This window comes from Rhea pennata, chromosome 27 (assembly GCF_028389875.1).
Source record: "Rhea pennata isolate bPtePen1 chromosome 27, bPtePen1.pri, whole genome shotgun sequence".
NCBI classification, from domain to species: domain Eukaryota; kingdom Metazoa; phylum Chordata; class Aves; order Rheiformes; family Rheidae; genus Rhea; species Rhea pennata.
In genome coordinates this window covers 2,601,918-2,622,870 of record NC_084689.1, presented here as the reverse complement: position 1 = coordinate 2,622,870, position 20,953 = coordinate 2,601,918, and the positions used below count along the sequence as shown (strand labels likewise).

Here is a 20,953-nt window from a genome sequence, read left to right as displayed (position 1 = left end):
GGAAAAAAAAAAAAAAAAAACCCAAACAAGAAACCCACAACTCAATTATTCTGGGAACACATCACAGGCAAAAATGCCAGACCATACTGAGATATACTTTTGAGGAATAAAAGTGTGTATCATTTATTCTTTGAAAAATATTATCTGCTCAACAAGTAATTTTCTGAAATGACCTAGTGGGCTCCAGGGTAAGCTTTACAAAACTGGCTACTAATCATAGGATATCAATGGGAGATTCATATCAGCTTCCACTAGTTAAAGCTTATGAATCACACTGATTAAAAGACAACATAGCACCAACAAGGTTTAATGAAACACAAGTAATAGGCATGTCAATACTACATACTGAAATGGTTCTTCTGCTCTTAACACTCTCTGTTAATAGTCCACAACATTTACCTCTGCAGCTGTGCAATTTCTTGACTAATATCATCAAGTTCTTTCACGCCTGTAAATTCTCCTGATCCAACAGAGCTTGAACTATCCTGTTAAAGAATGAAACAGGATATTAAAATGCCAAGTGATAACAGAAGATCTCTCTCTGAAAAGGCTGAAGACAAAGGGGGGATGTGACCCACGTTTTATGCGTTTAAATAATTCTATGGGAGATATCAAAATATTATGCAACAACCAGCGCACATGCCACATGGTCCTCCCTGTGCAGAGAATTTTCCCTGTTCCTATTTAACAAATAAAATGGCTTAAGTATACAGCAGATAACGCACATGCACAAAGAGTAAACTTCAGGCAACAACAGAACAAAAATTCAAAAATGAAAACCCCAGCTCTGTTAAAGTCAATACCAAAACTTCCAGGGAACTCAATTAAATCAAAATGCCTTTAGTCATCCTGAGCCCTGCCCCAAATTAAAAATGCGAATTTCTGCAATTACGTCCGGTTTCATCAAAGCTGCAGCTTAGTCACTTTTATAACCGTTCAGATGTAGAAGAGGAAAGATATAAATGTTCTCCTTTGCCTTTTCGGCAATAAATTTGTTATTAAAAATCATTAAGAAATAATATCAGTATGTGGTACTGTTTTACTGTTTTCATACTAATATAACATTTATTTCATGTTATATTCAGCTAAAACCATAGTAGACAAAAAACACAAACCATCAAGGTGAAAATTATGGGAAGTTTAAAGATCTTGCACCAAGGTATATTTATATTGCCCACAACTTTAGAGAATTAGTGCATCAGTAATTTTAATATGTCCACACCAAGTTGCCTAAGAATTGCTTGTCAAATCAATGCATCTAAAACTGGTGAGGGAACTGATACCACTGGCTCAGCAGCCAGAACCACCATCACACTATTGTGACATTATCATTATTTCAAGAGCAAGCGTCACAGAACACAAGTGCAAAGATATAGAAGATGATGAAGAAATAATATTTTTTAAAAATTAAAAGTAGAACAGAAAAACAAAATTGCATTCTTTAGGACATTACAACTACTCACACGACGCATTTCTGTTAGTGCAGAGATCTCAGTTCCTACAGGGGTCAAGTAACCTGACAGAGTCTATAGAAAAAGGATATAGGAAAAACCTTAAAAGGATCAGAGCAATAGCAACAGCAAAAATCTATGTAAAGGCTCAAAAGTTTTGTGGTTAGGGAAGGTAAAAGAAGTAAATGAAAAAGATTCAGTTTACAGAAAAGATGAGTATATGGACATAATAAAAGTATTTACTGGGGTAAGTTTTAGAAATTCATCGACACAAACTATTGAGGAAAGGATCAAGGCAGGCCTCAGTAAAATGATTAGGCAGTCCTATAACAAATACATAGTACTAAAAGTGATGGCCATTGGACTATGCACTATCATGACTCAAGGGATAAGTCAACCACCAGGTCCCAGAAATTAGGCTGTCGCCTCTCCAGTAATGAATTAGAAGAATTTTACATTTTCATGGGAGAAGTGTGATACTGACCACAGTCAGGAAAATCATACTACGTCAGCTGAATAAAAGTCCAAATTTACTCAGTCATCTGGGGGGAGGAAGAGGCATCTGCTTCTTGGGATTTCTGTTGTTGTTTTTGTGGGGGCTTTTTTTTGCACAATTTTCTTCTGTAGCCAGCTTCTCTTTGTCAGCTTCTTGTTACTATTGCTATTACTGCTACTATTGCTCATTCTTCAATTTAGTTGCTTTTACATAAGGTAAAAATTTCTCTGTGACAAAGCAGTATTTTTCACCCCAGGGTTTTCTGAGAGCTATTATTACTTTATTCACATAATACTGTATTATATTCCTATTTATTGTATGGTATTGTTAAAAATATATGTGTATTCTGAAATGTGAAAAAAAAACTTTGTAACAGGAGATAGGAAAACAGCTCGCAATGATTTACCATAATATTATGAAATATAAATGTGAAAAATTAATACTCAAAGCCTATTACTTTGAAATTATATAAACTTGGCATACCTGTACTCAGTGTCTTACCTGTATGGGAGTGTTCCTCTCTGAGGGAGGGATCATATCTGGAGACAACACTTGTGGAGGATCAATCCCTTTACTGACCTTCTGTTGAATGAGATACATTGCTAGTGCAAACTGATCTTTGCTTAGCTTTCCCATCTGCCTTGTGTCTGCCAAAGCCCTGGTAAAAACAGATTACACTTATAAACAAGCAAAGCATATTAAGACAGACTACTTTATTGTCTAAAATCCAAATACATATAATTTTGTTTTGGCCTCAGAGTTTGCTTATTCTAGTAAAAAAGGTCCATAAATAGGACAATATTTTATTAGGCATATTTAGCTGAATAAAGCAGCATTACTCTCTAAAAAAAATATTTAGAACATTAGAACCAAAAAAAAAAAAAAAATCACCATTCACAGACTGACCTACATCCCCCTCCCAGAAAAGCAAAGTGAGAATTTACTCCTCCCTGTACCAAAAAGGAGGAGTTTCTCCATATAGTCAACATGTCTACATACATCAAAAAGACAAGTAAAAAGACTTTTTCTTGTATTGCTGGCTTCAAAATTTTGTCTGATCAATCAGATTTCCTAGATCAGATAGCTGCAAAAAAATGCAGTTACTACTTAATTCTTACCATATATGTGCTAGGAGACTCTGGGACAGACCTGAATGCATAAAAATATCCTTTACTTCTTGGCCACTCACAAAACCATCCATGTCCATGTCTGTTTTTAAGAAAATATCATCGTATCGCACTTTATCAGACAGTGGTACTACCCAATTCACAGATGGCTGTAAAACAAAGTTTTATACTTCAGTCAAAAAAAGATAAATGATCATTATCAACAACTGCCTACAACACTCTTCAGAGCTGGACGTGCTGAACATCTTGTACAATCAAATTTATTCAGTAAATAGGTATTTCCCCTTTTCCCATTAATGTCTCAGGTTAATACTTTTAATCTGAATTACAAATATTGATAAACAGCCATTTATCAGCTGAAAAACATACCATTTTCTGAATACAGACCCGGCTAGACATACCAAGCCCTCAGGTCTACCTGGAGTTTTAGAAGGTAGACGAATTCCTTCTCTGGTGTTAAAGCAGATATGTGAATAAAACCTTCCTATAGAAAGCAAAAATTTCCAGTAAGGTTCACTACCTCACAGTCCTTAAGACTGAAATTCACCTTTTAGTCTTTCATTCTTCCAAATCTTACAATCCTCATTCCCTTCATTCAAATCCCCCAACAACAGACATTTTTTGAAAGTGCTTACATGAGGAAGCAGCAAAAATCCATTTAATTTTTCTACAATTTACTGATACATTAAAAACAATAATCAGAAAACAAGATTTGTACCTGTGGTTGTTTGATGCTGTGCTTGGGAGACAAACTCCCTGTGCTATTCAGACTGTTCACACTACCATGAGAGGGGGTAGAACGTAGGCTATCTTTTGGTGGAGGACTTGCAGGGAGAACAGGAACTGCACCAGGAAATACAGGTGTCTTCTTTCTTTTGGAAGGTGGTATGAGAGAAGGGGGTAATACAGAAGGAACTGGCTCTTTCTCGAGAGCTCTATAAACCAAATGCATTGCCTGCAAAAGCGAATAGGTCAGATGTAACATGTTAACAAACAGAACAAAAAGCAACAAGACTGCCCAGCATCAGTCATTCACATGTTAGTAAAACAAAGATAGTAAAATTAGAAACACAAGCCAGACCAGAAGGTGCTTTCCAAAGTAATTCCAAAGTGTTTAAACTTCATGACACAGACAAGAATCAGTAGATAGTTTTGAATAAGATTGTTACATAGCTGCATGTGAATGATCTAGGTTAGAAGAGCAGACTAGCAGATAAAGTTGCAAAGCTCTTAAGAGACAATTCTGAGCCATTTGCTCTAGCACATTTTGTGAATTGAGAATTTAAAGCAGCCTACCACAGCAAATTCATCTTTGTCCAGGTGACCATCTTTGTCAATATCACTGAGATCCCAGACCTATGGCAATTAGGAAAAACACAATGAATTAGAGACAAGTAACATTTTGTATTGTTGATGATAATCGTCATCATATTAAGTAGGCTAACAAACTACAAAGACTCCTAATAGATTTTTGTGAAGATAATATTAGTTATTTTTGATATAGCTAAACATTCTCTGATGAAACAGATTGGATTAGAGTTTTCTTACAACATAAAACAAGTATTTGGTAGAAACACTGGTTTTAACAAATTCTAGATGCAACGTAGGCAAGTTTCTCATCTCTCCATATGGCAGTTAAGGACTCATGAAAATGACTAAAAACATCCAGAAGGTGCTTTTGGAACTCTGCAAAGGGAGTTTAAGCATCTATCAACTTCAGCTACATTATTAGTTCAAGTACAGTCAACAGAACTTGCAAAGGATTTAGAGGGATACAAAACCTGAGGTACTCTAATACTTAGCTTTCAGCTAATATTGTTTTATCATTAATATGACTGGGAGACAATACAGCATAACAGACAGAATGCTAGAGTGTGGCTCAGTCATTTGAATTCTACTGCCCGCTTTAACACTGAGCCTCTACACAGACTTAAGCTTGTTGAATTATTTCTTTTGCCCATTTTCTTGCTCCCCCATCTTCTGTGCAAGTTTTTCTGAAACAGGAACAAGTTTCCTGCATTTCTACCATGACAATAACAAGACAAAATAGGAAGCCTTTCAAGACTGAATGCTTCGTAATACGCCAGTACAAAATTAAAACAAGTCATACTTAGCTTTTGTAAATAATATAAAGAAAGAAGTCCCTCCTGAAGAGATGAAAGTATATCATAAGGCAGCTACAGCTCTTACATAGAATTTATTAACTCTCAAGCATATCAATACGCAAAACAGCAAAGAATACACTTTTAAACTGAAGCAGAAACTTAAATTACGAGTGTTTGCTTCCCTTGCAAATATGCAATGGATGCACTAAACATCGATCTTAGAAGGGGTTAACAAAAACAAACAAAAACTTCCTGAAAAATATAATTGATAATTTGACAGCTACACTAAATTAGGATTTAAAGGCTTCTCTTGTACAAACAGTGGATAGAATTTTTGGTCTGTCTAATAACTTGTATTTGAGAAATGACAAAACAGTGAACTATAATGCTTCAAAAGATACGATGGTTTAGGAGAGGTTTTTCTTTTCTTTAAAAAGATGAAAACAAAGTTTCTAGCTCTTAAAATGAGAAGAAAGATAATGAGGCCCATCTACTCTAGGGCCCAAACTACTATTATTACTGTTATTTTTAAGTGGATGACTTCAGAGCCTACTTAATGTTCTTACTTTATGGCATGCACTTCATGTAAAATCTCAGCCAAAACGTGATCTATGTTGGTAAGTTACACTTAAATATTTATCATTGCAACTGAGAGCAGTTAAATAGAGAAAAGCCACATCTAAACAGCATACTTACCCTTCCTAGGATGTCAAGAGGTAGCTTTGAATTCATCAGTACTGGTTTTACTTTGTCTCCTGAAAGTAAACCATTTACTGGCAAAAGGCTTTCAAAAATACCATCAAACTTTGCTTTTTCTTCCACCTAGTTGGTAAGAAATAGCCTGAATAAGTAAAAAAGTGTGCCTGTGTGAGTGTTGAAAATGAGATCTTGCAAGAAAGTAAGTCTGGTCAGTAACTTACTCCTTCTGAATTTCCAAGCTTTCTTGCAAGTAACATTATGTGGTATTTACATGTAAAACCCATGGAACTAAATTTAGGACTTTAACTATAATATTTTCAGCTTTGAAACTAAGTGAGTATAATATGTCATATTTACATTTCTGAAGTGTTCTGAAAGGGCAAAACATTAAAATACTAGTAACCAGTTTTTAAGCAACTCTGACAAACTCTGTAGAATTAAAACTAAACCCTATTATTTCTAGAATTTTGACACTTTTCTTCCCACCTTATAGTGCAACACACACACCAAAAATCACCATTAGAAGGGATTTTTATCAAATTTCTGCCTTTTGGAAAATGTTTGCATTAAAAGTTACCTAAATACAAATATTCCAATGTATATATCAAAAATTATTCTACTCCAATGATACATACTCTATGCACCACTGAATATAAATTAGAAAGTATTATGAACTCAAGCTGTAAATTAATACTTCTGGGTGGATTTGGTGAAATGCTTCACTGTTCTCAGTGGAGTTCCTTTATACAAACATGAAAGTGCCTACTATTAAGACTCTGGAAGAAATCCAGGCAGAAGATTAAAATTCATTGTGTCTTAAAAACGTTACACCAAGGGATGTCAAAAGCTTGTTTAACACTTATTTTAAATATAAAACTACAGCTCAATATTCTCTATTGTGCACAAGTCTGCTATTCGAAAGGAAGGACTTTCAAATCAGGAAATACAGTTGATACAGAAATCTCTCAATGGGAAAACTACAGACAAGGAAAATATTTACTTCTAAAGAATGGATGGAATGTGTTATCTTATACACTTACCCTAACAGCCCAGTGAGCCTCTGTTGCAGGTGGTGTCATCAGCAAGGGACTGCTAGTGTCATGCTAAAATTAAATAAAAATTTTAATATTTATACACACACACACACACGTATATATACATATGCAATTCTGCCTCTAATGCTTACTGATTGCTTTAAGAGATGGTTACAGATACGAAGCTCAACTACACTGAGAAAAGAAAAAAAGATCTGCATATGTATCCAAATAAAAAAATTCTATGTCATATTGATTTGTACTATTACAGTAGCTGGACCAGGATTGTGTATTGGTTACCTAACCACCAAACTAAGAGATGAGCTAAGCTGCTAAGAGCAGCTTCTGTTGGCAAAGCTACAGTCCTGCCCTTTACTACACACTTCTGTTGACCCAGCCCCAAAATAATTTCTTTTCCTTTGCACAACATTTAACTTTTAGCCACATCAGTTCCCTGAACAAGCTCACTGCACAGTTACACTTGTACCAGTCCAGAAAGGGGCTGGAACATATTACTAGGGAAAATAGGACTACAGCAGCCCTAACTGCAGCTGTCTTAAGGAGAGGTCTGACAATAGCCTAAAGTCTCAGAACCATAATATTTATGAGGTAGAGGATTATTGCAGCTTTTCATGGGAAGCCTTAGTTCTCAAATTATAAAAACGTATGTTTAAGTACATGGTACTTACAAATTTAGGAGGTGGCACAGTCAAGTTCAAACTGCTCAGGTTAACATCGTGGCCGTTCTGTGCACATGCTACAAGGCGCAATGCGACATAGAAACCCTACAAACAATACGATGTATTCTATTAAAATAAGCAACCATTCTAAATCACTGTTTTCAACAATTTATTTAGGATTTTTACTAATATTATACACGTGCCACAGGGTAAAGTACGGAAAACACAGATACATAGCCATTCAGTTAATTGCAAACTGACAACTGACACTGTTTTTTTAAAAGATGATTCGAGCAAAATTTTACAATAATACAGCAAAAAGTGCTGGAAACAAAAAAAGCTAGTTTTTAGAAAGAACTTTTTTGTAATTAGATTACTTTATCAGATTTTTTTTCATAAAAATTAATAACATTTAGAAAACAAGCCAACAATTCTCCATATCAACAAGGTAACCAGAGAACCTGATATTCCAAACAATATTTAATAGTGATAGAGTTATGCTCTTGCATTTAAGAAACATTTCTAAACTAAATCTCACAATTACAGATCCTATTTATTAAAATCTCAATATGTATCGATACATGTGTATCACACACACTGATTATTTAAAAACCAGATGAGGGACAGAAAATTATAACTAACAAACTCCTCCAGCAGCCTCACTGTTTAATGTTCATTAAACTTTATTAGATTATTAGATATATATACCTGGGGAAAAAAAAACAACTCATCCTGCATACAAAAATTTCAAATGAAGTTACGGATAGCTACTATATGGATGTGAAGGTTTTCTTGAACCAAGGCTAATCTGTGGAAGGTAATGTAACAGGTCTATGTGCACATTTCAGTTACCTGTTTATCTAAGTACCCTTTACCTTCTGGGTCAGCCAAATCCCATATCTGTAGAGATACAAAATAAAAGCTATTGCACTTTAAAAATAACGAAACTCGTATCAACAATTCATATGTTATATCTTGAACTGTTCACTGTAGCCTTCAAGTTATGAAATATGTTACTTCATTCTCAAGTTAAGAACAAAAAGTGTTTTGCAGAAAGACTGATTTTATTTTAGTCAGCTCCTCTTTCACATGGAGACTGGCCTAACTGCAGTGACATTACTCTTATGGAACAAAATATAAATACAGAAGTTTCTCTCTTTTATATCATCAGAATTTTCTAATAATAAAGAATGTGTCACAAAACAATGAACAAGCATTTTTTTGCACTCTGGGCTCAACAGGGGATTCTACATTCCTTCCCAATTACCCTACTCTTGAATCAAACAGAAAAGAAACTGATTTCCTAGTACTTCATTTTTAAATTAGTATTTAATATTTATTCACATAATTATACAATTTCAGTAACCAGTCATCTTTGACTTTCCCCTCAAATCTAATCTCACTCTCTTTATTAAGACTCACATAGAGTCACCACCGTTATAATGTCTGCTTAATAGACTACTGAAAACAGTGAATGCGATTAACTCTCAATTCTTCCACTTTAATAACTTAGAAACTTAACTTTTCCCTCCAACTATCCCAACTGAAATCTCATAACCAGGCCATTTCACTTCAAGTAATTACTTGACCCTAGTCTTTATTAACTGTTTAATCATTCTGCTCTAATGTAAACCTTCCTTCTTTTCCTGTGCATGTTTCTTTCAGATTTCTATGAAAATGTGAACAAGATCTGGGAGCCATAATCAATCTATACTTTACCAGCAGTTCAAAGGATCCGATTTGCTCTCCTCTGAATTTCCTTTTGCAAACTCCTTCTACTCTATGTAAGCTGCGCTTGCGCATGTATACGTACAATTACTGCAAAACATCATAAAATTCTTTCAACCTACTTTTCCAAGGATAATATCAGAGAGACCGGATTTTTTAAGAAACAGTGCAGCTTCGCTTGCTCCAACTCTTCCTGTGTATGCTGGATCTACCTGAAAGATAAAAATTCACATTCAGCTGAAGCATGTCTGCCACAAAAGCAGAGGTAGGAAGTGAAATGTCTCTTGCCTCTAGGTCAAAAAGAAATACACAAGCACATGACTACCGTGCTGCAGCACAGGAGAATTTACAGAAGTTGGGAGAAGGGAAGGAGGGAAATCTTGGGGAAGTGGAAGGTGTATTTAATTTTTGTTAATCCTTTTTTTTTTTTTTTTTTTTTTTGAAACCTACCTGTTTGTAATAAGTTTCATATAATGGATTCCCAGTAGAAAGCTAAAAAAGAAGAGAGATGATTAGCAAGCCAAGAATGAACGGCAGTCACTGATATCTTACATTTAGAGAATGCCAAAGCAGCATATACTATATAGGACAAACCTATTCAAATTAAGCTTTGTGCATTACTTCCACCAAAAATATAAAACCACGTATTATTGTGTTTGGTTCCAAATTAGATAGTTGAAATCTAAGTGTGTAAAATATAAATCCCTGCAAAATTCTGGCCAATGGACTACTAACACCTCTTAAAAGTTCTTGTTCACCAGCATTCATACTTATACTTCTAATGGGCAACACTATATGATAATAAAGTTTTGTAGACCAGCTTTGAACTATTTGCCAATCTTTCACATCCCAGTTGAGATACTACTGATATCAAAGGTAAACTTTTCATCATAACACTGACCTGACTACCTCATGCTTTGTATATATACTTATGGAATATTTTCAGCAATTACATACACGCACATAGAACGCCCCGGTATCAAAAGCTGCCTGCATTTACGTGTTTTCAGAGGATCTTAAGCTGAAACCATATAAAAAAATAGAATTAATGAACTAGCAGATGTCACAGTCCCCTGGCAAAGTTATTTGAAGATTTCAGCTTGATGTCATTCTTGCATTACACGAAAGTAGCAGAGTCAAAGGTGGGCCTGCCCTTTCAGCACCCTGATCAAGCACAGTCCCCTTCCTTCCTGCAGACATTCCAAGCAAACAGAAACCGAGACACCAAAAGAGCCAAAAGCGCCCAAGCCTGTCTTCTCACTCGTCTCCTGCGACTGTCACACAAGTTCTAGTTACGCAAAGGTCTCTCCAGTCTCAACATCAACAGCAAAAACATTACAATCCAAACACTATCTCAACACATACCAGCCTCTTATGAAAATGCATTAAAAATACAAGCAACAAAACAGTCCCAGACACACAATCTAACCACTGAGGCCCAGGGATGTCAACACATTCTAGAGCACGCCAGGACATCTGCTCTCCACCTGTGGGACATCAGTGAGACACCCAATGACTGATTATTTCACGCCAACTCTGATCATTGCTATGCCACCTCCCAAATGCTACCTTCTTCCTTATCCACATGGATTTCTGGATGTTCTGTCTATACCAAAGGGCAACAGGGAACAGAAATCTGATGAGAGAAAATGAAGACTGATACAGAGCATGAAACTTAACTTTACATGTTTCTAGTAAGTTTCCAATAAATATGCCAAATCCTAATTTAAGGATTCAAAATAATTAACACCTGTTAACCAAAAGCAAGTGAACACTGAGCCCTTTAAAGATCAATTATTCTACTTGGCTAAAAAAGATCAGGCATTTTCGGAAGAGCAGCCTGAATGTACTCTACTTGTATCCACCAATAAGATAAGATACTGCATTCTCCAAAATCAGCACACTCATCACTTTTCTAGAAGCTGGAGAGGAGTTTGGAAGAAGGAAGCTGTGACCATGTCATAAACCTGACTCATCTTGCTGGCTTGTAGAAAGCCTCATAGACAAGCATTATGTTCCTGTCCAAAGTAGGAAGCACATCATTCAGAGAAAAGGAGGAAGTAGGAAATAGCCTAGCCAACTCTGAATAAGATCTACCCTGAAAGTATGTTTTAGCCAACTATCAGCCAACCATATACCTCTCATTTTTCAGAAAGCTCAGATAATCTAGCCAAAGACCAACTGTAAGCTCCTCTAATCTGGCCAGTATCTTAGAGCCTGCGCAGTCTGGATTCATACCAAGACACAGAGCAAACCGCTCTAGCAGCAGCAATGAATGATCTCATGGTATCAGCAGACATTCCTCTCATTCTCATTTGATATTGTCAGCCACGACATACAGCTGACTTACCTGACAAAGGTGGCAAGAATTCAGGGTGATGTGCTTAAATGCTATGAAGTTTCTTCTACAGCAATACATTAATCCAAGCACTGCTGGAAAGCGGTGTCTTCACCACTGCATTCTACTTGCAGAACTGAGCAAAGATTAAGCCTCTCTGACCAATTTACCTAACTGACTGCATCTCCGTGATAAAGCAGACCAGACAGCATGGGCTCAAGTGATAAAAATAACGCAGCTGCCCATCTACTCTTCACTGCATGCAGCTACATCACTATCAGTTAAGATGGTTCTGTAATCTGATGACGTTTGCCAATGCAAGACCTGTATAAGACAGTGTTAATGCTGGCAATCAAGAAAAAACATTTCAAAGAAAGAGTTTGCAGTTGAGAGGGGTTTTATAATGCTCTGGATTCTATGCCAACTCTTAGTTGCCAAATAACGTCATCCACGCACAGTGCTTTTACACCATCTCTCAAACAGCCACTTCACAATCCAAGTACCATGTCTTTTGAACTCTACACTGATTTCCTGTACAAATTTGAATGAAGATCAGGTCTCAGTATTTGCACTGTCACAGTTGACCTAGTGCACTGGATTTGTTCAACATATGCTACACAGCAGACACATATGGATACATCTGGATGTCCCCCTAACACAGGCCCAAGGCAAGGCAGGAGTCAGCTGTGGCCACCAGAACAGTTAACAAAGCCAGTTCGCAGCAGCCCTCCTTCTTGAGGTCAAGGGAGGTCCACACAGGACTTTGGACTGGATGAACTATTCTGACATTGTCCTAACTTTTCTAACTTCCATGTTTCACAACTTTCCTTTGGTCACACTCATCACATCAAGATGTGGATGCAAACAGGTACTGCAAAAGAGGAAGAACCAAAGTGTTCCACGAAAGCAAAAGCCAAAAGAAGGTGGCTGCTGTCCCTGAAGGATTCACTTGACCCTTACGCTACTTGCCGAGCATTCCTGAGCTGTCTTAGGAGAGCTACAAAACGATCAGTGCTGTCCGAATATCTCCAATATAACTCTCCGTAACCTCTACAGGGTGTAGGTTGAACATGTCTAGCGCAATGGAGAGACTACTGATAAGGTGATCAAATATGCAAGAAAATTAAGTTATCAGAGGTAAATCAACACTGGCTTCTGTTGTTATTTAACACCAAGAACTGATTTTACGTGCTTGCTCTGAAACTCTTTTTATGCATGGCGAGCTTAAACAGAGCTGAAATCTGTTAAATATTTTACATACTGTGAGTTAGACAATCCCCACTTGTAAAAACATAACTTTACGGAACAGGAAGAACATTTAGTAAAACACATTTACTGAGAAAAAAATATGATTATTTTAAGCATTTTCACATGCTTGAATTAAGTATATTGTTCATGGGTCTTAATATATTGATATGAATATTCTTATTTTATATACTCTGAGTGAATGTGCTTCAACGTTACAGTACATTTAACCCTTCTTATTCCTTTTAACACACTTCTGGCCTTTTTTTATAACTAGCAGATATCTTTGTAGTAAACATGAAATTGAGGCTATTAAAAGAGGAAGTCTGTTAACTTCCAGTGAAATTCTGCTTACTGCCCTGACTATAATTAGGTTACTCCTGACAACTGAATGGAGGAAAAAGTATTTCTCTTGAAGACTATAATACTTCCAGTGAATTAGTTGGAAAAATATGTCAAAATAATAGATAAGTCCACAGGAAAAGGCCCCCTTTTTTTTTTTCCTCAAGACACGTACTGTGAAGAGAACATTATATAAAAGAGAAGATATGATTGATACCACAATTCCTCAAATATCAGTTAAAAATTGCGAAACACAAAAGCATGATTTCTAGCACGGTAAGTTTTTGAGACCTACCACATGGGATCCGTTTTTAGCAGCCTGCTGTGAGACTGCACGCAGGCTTTCGCAGGAACTCCACAACAGCGAAGCTTTTCAACTCCAAAGGTTTATTTTACATATATACTTTGCACTGCATTAGTTAATTTGGAAACGTCTGATAACAGTGTGTACGTTTGCGGATGTTTCTTATATCTGCTTAAATAAATGGTTGTATTCAATCAAGATGCTTACTGCTATTGAAAAGCTAAAAAGCAGTGCTCTCTCTTAGGAAGAGACGCAGCAAATTACGTATCAACCAGGCATAATATAACTCCATAGAAAGGTTTCAGGGGGTCATGAATGAAAATACCTATTCCTGAAAGGAAAGGGATGCACTTGAGTGAATCGGATTATCAGTAGCAGTTGTCCTGAGCTCCTGACTGGCCTAGCAATAGCGGAGGAAGCAGTTTTAGCTTCAAGGCATTAGTTTAAATTTCTTCTGGGAAATAAGTCCATTGGACATCTCTACGGCACTACGGGAAGCACAAAGAGTAAGCACGCTGCTCAGGTCTCAATTATTTGGGTGAGATGTTAGCGAAAATACTTAAAACAAGAGAAAAGCCCCTCTACGCCAGCCCTGGAAGCACGGCCTCTCCGCAGGGGCGCCCAGCCGCCAGCTCCGGGGGCTTCGTGCCCCGGCGGAGCCTCTCGCTGACACCCGAAAACCCTCCTGTTCCTCCATCGTTCGCCCCCCAAAATTACCGAGCGCGGTCTCGGCACGGCCAGCAGCGCGCTCCCCCCGCCAGCCCGACGTGGAAACGGGGCGTCGCCGCCCGAGCGCGAAGGCAGCGCAGGGCCCCACCGCCCCCGCGGCCCAGCCCTGCCCCGGGCCCCCCGCCCGCACCCAGGGGGAAGCGCTGGGGGAGCCTCGGCGCTGCCCCGCCGCTCCGGGCCGGGCCTCGGCGCGGGGAGGCGGCCAGGGCCCTGCGCGCCGCCGCCGCCTCGCTGCGGAGCCTCGGCGGATCCGCGCCCGGCGAGGCCCCGCTCCGCCGCCCGTCAGCGCCGCGGCGGGCGCCACGGGCCGGGCCCCGGCCGGCGCCGGGCTCCCCGCGGCAGCGCGGCGCGGGCCGGTTACCTGCTGGCTGAGGGGGTTGAGCGCCGCCATCTTCCTCCCACTGATTCGGGCAGCGGCGGGGCGGGGCGAGGCGAGCGGCGGCGGGAGGCCGCGCCTGGCGCCGCGCCGGGGCCGCCGCCGCCCGCAGCCGCGCCCGGCCCCGGCCCCGGCCCCGGCCCGGGCGGGCTCCCTCCGTCCTCTGGGACCGCCGCACAAGGACAGCGGCTGCCGCCGCGCCGTCTTGCAGGTAACCGAGTCACGGGCCCTCGATCAAAACCGCCTTTGGCCAAATTAAGCGTCCTGCGCTCTGTGGGCAAGTACTCGGTATCGGGTGTAACACCCAAGCTAACACCTCCCCGCCCGGAACGTGGAAGTAGTGAGCGGGGGCCTGGAGGAGGCGAGAGCAGCTGGGTCGTGTGGAAAGGAAATCGGTAAGGATCTGGTTTGGAGACAAGCGACAGTGGAAAACTTGACCTCAGTCGCGCTAGAAAGTGTCCAGGCTGGTAACAGGGCTCCTGCGGGTCCTCCTGTTCCGCAGCTCCTTGCTGGGCAAAAAAAAACTCTTCGCCGCCGCTATCAGAGTAGCTGAAATGTAAATGCTAAGCCAATGGCTCTGAAACGTCTCCAGTTTTGCTAAATCTATGGCATTAGTTCTTTTTAGAAGAAAAGAGCTTGGAAATGCAGAAGAGGAAAACAGCCACAGAGGGGATGGAGTGAAGTGCCTGAACAAGACTGTTAACTAGGTCAGATAAAAACAGGCACCTCATTCACCATTTTAAAATCCCCTCTTTCCCCTCCAGAAGGATTTTTTTGCTATTAAAAAATAATAAACTTGTTTTAAGACAGCTTCTAGGCACCATATGTATTCATTACAGATTTCTGAAGGGAAAAAAACTGTCTGAATGCATTTAAATTTCTAAGGGCAAACTTGTGGGTGGACAGACAGCTATCACTGAAGACATATACTGAGAGCAAGGAAGTTTCATCAGCAGATAAGTAACAGCAAAAGTGCCAAGAGAAGCTGTTGTGCATTTCCAGAAACTACAGAAGCACAGAAATCCTTACAGTTGTGACAAGTGCACAATTACTACAGAAGCTTCTCTCTTCAATCATAGAATCAGTAAGGTTGGAAGGGACCTCTGGAGATCATCTAGTCCATCCTCCTTTCTCAGCAGGGTCACCTAGAGCATGTCAGACAGGGTTGTATCCAGGCGGGCCTTGAAGATATCCAGAGAAGGAGACTCGACAACCTCTCTGGGCAACCTGTTCCAGTGCTCCATCACTCTCACAGGGAAGAAATTCCTCCTCATGTTCAGGCAGAACTTCCTGTGATTCAGTTTCTGCCTATTGCCTCTTGTCCTGTCACATGGGACAACTGAAAAGAGTTTGGCCCCATCCCATTGACACCCTCCCTTCAGGTACTTACGCACATTGATGAGATTTCCCCCCCCCCCCCGTCTTCTCTTCCCCGGGCTAAAGAAGCCCAGCTCTCGCAGCTGTTCCTCAGAGGGCAGATGCTCCAGCTCTCTGATCATCCTCGTAGCCCTACGCTGGACTCTCTCCAGTAGCTCCATGTCTCGCTTGTACTGGGCAACCCAGAACTGGATGCAGTACTCAAGGCCTCACCAGGGCTGTGTAGAGCGGCAGGATCACCTCCCTCGACCTGCTGGCACTCTTCCTAATGCACCCCAGGAGACCATTGGCCTTCTTGGCCATAAGGGCACATTGCTGGCTCATGGTCAACTTGTCATCCACTCCTAGGTCGTTCTCTGCAGAGCTGCTCTCCAGAAGGTCAGCCTCCAGCTTGTACTGGTGCCTAGGGTTATTTTCCCCTAGGTGCAGGGCTCATTGAACCTCATGAGGTTCCTCTCCACCCAACTCTCCAGCCTGTCCAGGTCTCTCTGAACGGCAGCACAGCCCTCAGGTGTATCACCACTCCTCCCAGCTTGGTATCATCAGCAAACTTGCTGAGGAGGCACTCCGTCCCCTTTTCCAGGTCATTGATGAAGAAGTTGAACAGGATGGGACCCAGTACTGAGCCCTGAGGGATGCCACTAGCCACAGGCCTCCAACTGGATTCCACGCCACTGATGATGACCCTCTGAGCTCTGCCTTTCAGCCAGTTCTCAGTCCACCTCACTGTCCACTCACCTAACCCACACTTCCTGAGCTTATCTAGGAGGATGTTATGGGAGACAGTGTCAAAAGCCTTGCTCCTTAGTTTGAAGTATGTTGTGAAACATGCCTCACACATTTGACCTGCCAAATCCTTTAATGAAATAATTTTAAAAGCTTACTTTGATATTTCCTCAACAAAAATGAACACAAATTTTACATTTAATACACTTTCATAGGTCAATAAAACAGTTCCAAAAGCTAGTGCTTTATTATAGATGTTTTTAATATATTTCAGCAATGTTAAAATACATTTAATAAAAATTAACCTTTCCTATAGAGAATTTTACAATCACTACCTTATGGTATTTTTGCTAAACATAAAAGAAATAGCTAACAAATTTTAAGTGTTGTGTTTTTAATCCTGTTTTAATACATCTTTATCAGTGCAGACTTCAAGAAGCTGTTAGCATCAAAATATTTATAAAATAGAGATTGAAATGAAAAACTGTCTTTGAACTTCTTTTAAATAATGATTAAAGGTCTTCTTTCTTGATAGCATGCCTCACTGATCTATCCCTTCTAGATTCTTTTTCTCTCTCTACCTTCTTAAACCTTTCCTCCAAGTATTTTTCTTCTGTGGCCCTTTCTCTCTGCTGCTCTTCCTCAGTCTGTTTTATGTTCATTTCCTTCTCAGGACCCTAATATTAAAGATTTTTTTATATTGGATATGCACCAATAAAATCTTGCTAAAATTGGATAGGGAATTTTTAAAATCTGGTAATAAAGAACCAAAACAGACACAAAAATTTCACATATTACCTTTGTTTCTCCCCAGGTTTCATCTCCAAAGTCCTCTGCATATTCTTCATCATCAGTTATCAAAAAGTTGTCAAAAATTGTGCCAGCTCTCACCTTTGAGGGAAGAGGGAGGAAAACTAAAAACCAAACCAGACCAAAATTGCCTCCCTTTTCTTAATAGTTTTGTATCTTATTAGTTGTTTTTGTATCATATTAATACATTTTAATCCCATCAAAAACTCTTTATTTGCACAGTCACAGAAAAAAAACTCACTTTTTTGGAGAACTCTTTGCAAAAATCTAAAGAACTTGTCTTAAGATACTTTAGCACTCTTCTAAGAAGTTAAAGTCTAATCACTGAGTAGTAAGGAAGCCTGAGGTAGGGGAGGAAAGATCCCAGAGGCATCTCCAGAGGACAGTTTTCTCCTCATTCATTTTTGAGGAGAGTCAACTCCTTGAAGCCCCAGTTAAGCACTTCAAGTCAAGTGGGATGAGTCATATCTTAGAACATTTATAAATTAAACAGAATGGTTTAGGCCCCTCAGTTATCTGTAGGTGATAATGATCCATACAATAACTACAATAGAAGATCTAACAGATTTAGTAATTTTGTATATATATTTAATAACACAAGTCATCAGCTAGGATCCCCAAAACAACAGATAATATCTATATGCAAGGGCTAAACAGATTGTTGTATACTCGATGAAAAGCTCTTTATTTTCTACTATCTGTAGAAAGGCAACTGACCTGCCAGATATCTAGTCCAATGATGCTAATATTTTCATAGCTGTAAATACTGAAGTCTGGTGAATAATTTGGATTGTCAATCTGTGGATGGGGCCAAACTCCTCTATAATTTGGGTTATCAATCTGCCTTGGTTTCCATTCACCCTACAATACACCACATGTTCTGAATACAGTCAGGCAAAAAACAGTTTCTTAAAAGTAACCCATAACTAGAATTACTAGGTTATTTATACTCTGTATAGAGGATTCTTGACCATAGGATGGTGCCATTCTCCATTCACAGAATCATCCCAATCTTCAGGTTTCCGAGCACTGGTGTCTGTAATGTATTCGGGTTCATCCCAATCCTATAAAAAGATACAGGAAGAAGTAAAACAAGTAGCACAAACTATATTTGAACTGTGGCATCAAATAGGCATTTAGTAAGAATAAAATAATCTAGCATTAAAGAATAAGAACAGATGTAAGAGCAAGTTACCGCAGGTTTGACGTCATTTGGATCATCAATTTGAACTCTATCATCCCAGTCACTAGGTTTCTTCACTCTTGGATCATTTATTTTCCTTGGTTGCAAAAAATCTAAATCATCTTCTAAATTGCCAGATGCAACCACTTCATTATCAATTTTTACTTTGTAAGTCTGATCTGGCCTTATAATCAAAGTATACAAATGTGTATATCCATCAACCTGGGTTTTAAAGAAAGTAAAATGTTCAAGAACTTTAAAATACATAGCTCTCATGAACAGCCTTATACTTTTAATTATATTAATAATTATAATACTAGTCTATAATGGATTTATTGTAAGCAGTAAAATCATTAAATTGTAATCATGTATTAAAATTTATTTGAAAATCCAAAGTTAAAATGATTTTTAAGACACGATGAAAAAATGCTAACTCTCAAATGGTGATGTACATTCAGAATATATTTTTGTGTCAATATCCCTGTAGCTTGGGTTGTTTTTTAATTTACATATCTTTGAATTTACATTTACCTTGCATCTGATTGGTTTCTTGATTGGATGAGGTTTATTCTTGTAATTCAAAATAACATGGACCTTCTTTGTCTCAGATCCACAAATATCTGGCCCTACAAAGAGATTATATGCTTTGTATCCTTAACTTCTTTGTACAAAAACAGATTGCTTACATTTTTCCTTCTAACATTGCTAGACAACTTCGCCTTCTACCTATTATTTGATGAATTCCCTTCCATTTTGATAAATGTTTAATGACATAGCTTTTGCTCAAAGTCTCTAAATCCATCTTAGAATTGCATTCTGGCTGGCTTGAGGTTTAATTCTGTTACAGCCCTAACCCAGAAAACAACAGAAATCCAGTAAAAGTATTATCCGTGGTATAAGCTGAATAACTACATTATTATATTGCATTCACTATGCAATAGTAAACTTTACGACAGATACCGTTTTGAGATACAAATGTATAAATTTCTCAAAAAGCAAACTACATAAGAATAGATAAAGGTAGATAATGGCCTACAGGATGGTTTTCAGTCACAGTTCTTAAATATATATATATATATATATTGCTGAGCAACTACTATTTTCTTTCTAAGCTTATTCTTTAACCATTTTCAGTTGTACTCCAGATAAGCTTAGAATAATGACAGCGTTATAGTAACGCAGAAGTAACTGAGCTCACCAAACATGATGTAATAATGTGAATCTCCACTCAGGTTCTTCTGATCCAAGTTTGAGGAAAAAATTTTAACATATCCTCCACCACAATCTATCTTCTGCTCATGTTTCACAGTATACTGAATGATCAGAGTCTTCCCTTTGTTACTAAATGGTTTAAATCGTGAGGAGATAGCATAAAATTTAGAATTTTCACTAGTTTGTAGACCTGTAAGATATTAGTGTAATAGGAAAACTTGATTATTCTCCAGTTGCAAAGAAAAAATTACTTTTATTGCCACATGGGAAGAGTTAGGGATTTGACCTATGGCTCCCATAGTACATTTTAAATTAACCCCACAGACCTTTATCACGCACTGGATCTCCATAAAACTTCCCAGCTGTGAGTTTAAACTTCCCCAAGTCTGGCTTGTACTCAGAATTCATCCACCTCTTGTGCCAGTTGGCTGTCCCGCAGTGTCGTCGCCAGAGACCACAAGGGAATACAAGAGTTTCGTCAGCGAGGGGGGTTCCCCACTGGCCCGCGCAGCCGCTGGAAACCGTTACCCCTTAACGGCCAACACCGGCCGCGGCCCCGCCGCGCCCGCCATCCCCTTCCCCACGCCCACAACCTCCGTCCAGAAACTGCTCCTGGAAATACACTGCGGCCCGGACAGGCCCCAGCGCGGCTCCGAGAAGCAGGACCAGCCGCAGCGCTCCAGCGGCCGGGGCGCTCCCAGGGCCCCGTCGCAGCCCGGCCGCAGCCATCACCCCTCACGCACTAACGGACACGCAGCCTCGCGCCTTCGGAGCCCCACCCTGCTCACGGAGGGCCCTGATTGGCTCGCGCTTTCACACGCCTTGTGAGGCGAGGCCCGATTGGCTTAGCGCCCGGAGGGGAGGAACAAGATAGCACATGCCCGCGCAGCGGGATGCACGCTGGGATTTGTAGTCGACGCAGTAACCGGCCCGCCCTACGATTGGCTGGTTACGCCCAAGGATCGGCTGGCGCGCGAGGGGGCGCCGCGCG

At 39.6% G+C, this 20,953-nt stretch overlaps 2 protein-coding genes across 9 annotated transcripts in view; both read right to left on the bottom strand.

The window, feature by feature from the left end:
• EPS15L1 (epidermal growth factor receptor pathway substrate 15 like 1) overlaps positions 1-14,683 on the bottom strand; it is a 42,140-nt gene extending 27,457 nt beyond the window's left edge. For 4 of the 8 annotated variants that reach the window (XM_062596240.1, XM_062596243.1, XM_062596245.1 and 1 more), the window contains exons 1-12: positions 11,671-11,763; positions 9,771-9,812; positions 9,443-9,532; positions 8,445-8,492; positions 7,602-7,697; positions 6,919-6,981; positions 5,876-6,001; positions 4,371-4,430; positions 3,793-4,029; positions 3,066-3,223; positions 2,449-2,605; positions 400-485 (exon numbers count right to left, since the gene is read on the bottom strand). In XM_062596240.1, the coding sequence (XP_062452224.1) occupies positions 400-485; positions 2,449-2,605; positions 3,066-3,223; positions 3,793-4,029; positions 4,371-4,430; positions 5,876-6,001; positions 6,919-6,981; positions 7,602-7,697; positions 8,445-8,492; positions 9,443-9,532; positions 9,771-9,812; positions 11,671-11,739 (1,232 nt within the window). In that variant the 5' untranslated portion in view covers positions 11,740-11,763. Of the gene's footprint in view, positions 1-399; positions 486-2,448; positions 2,606-3,065; positions 3,224-3,792; positions 4,030-4,370; positions 4,431-5,875; positions 6,002-6,918; positions 6,982-7,601; positions 7,698-8,444; positions 8,493-9,442; positions 9,533-9,770; positions 9,813-11,670; positions 11,764-14,639 lie in introns of those variants that run through there. The other 4 variants (XM_062596241.1, XM_062596244.1, XM_062596242.1 and 1 more) reach the window with 3 other exon arrangements.
• A 2,479-nt stretch (positions 14,684-17,162) lies between these two features.
• CALR3 (calreticulin 3) lies at positions 17,163-20,691 on the bottom strand. The gene is made up of 9 exons (XM_062596581.1): positions 20,556-20,691; positions 20,289-20,390; positions 19,949-20,152; positions 19,282-19,376; positions 18,763-18,972; positions 18,518-18,631; positions 18,285-18,428; positions 17,556-17,648; positions 17,163-17,434 (listed from the first exon to the last, which is right to left on the bottom strand). The coding sequence occupies exons 1-9, from the start codon at positions 20,689-20,691 to the stop codon at positions 17,270-17,272; spliced, it is 1,263 nt and encodes a 420-aa protein (XP_062452565.1). The 3' UTR covers positions 17,163-17,269.
• Between the last annotated feature and the right edge of the window lie 262 nt (positions 20,692-20,953).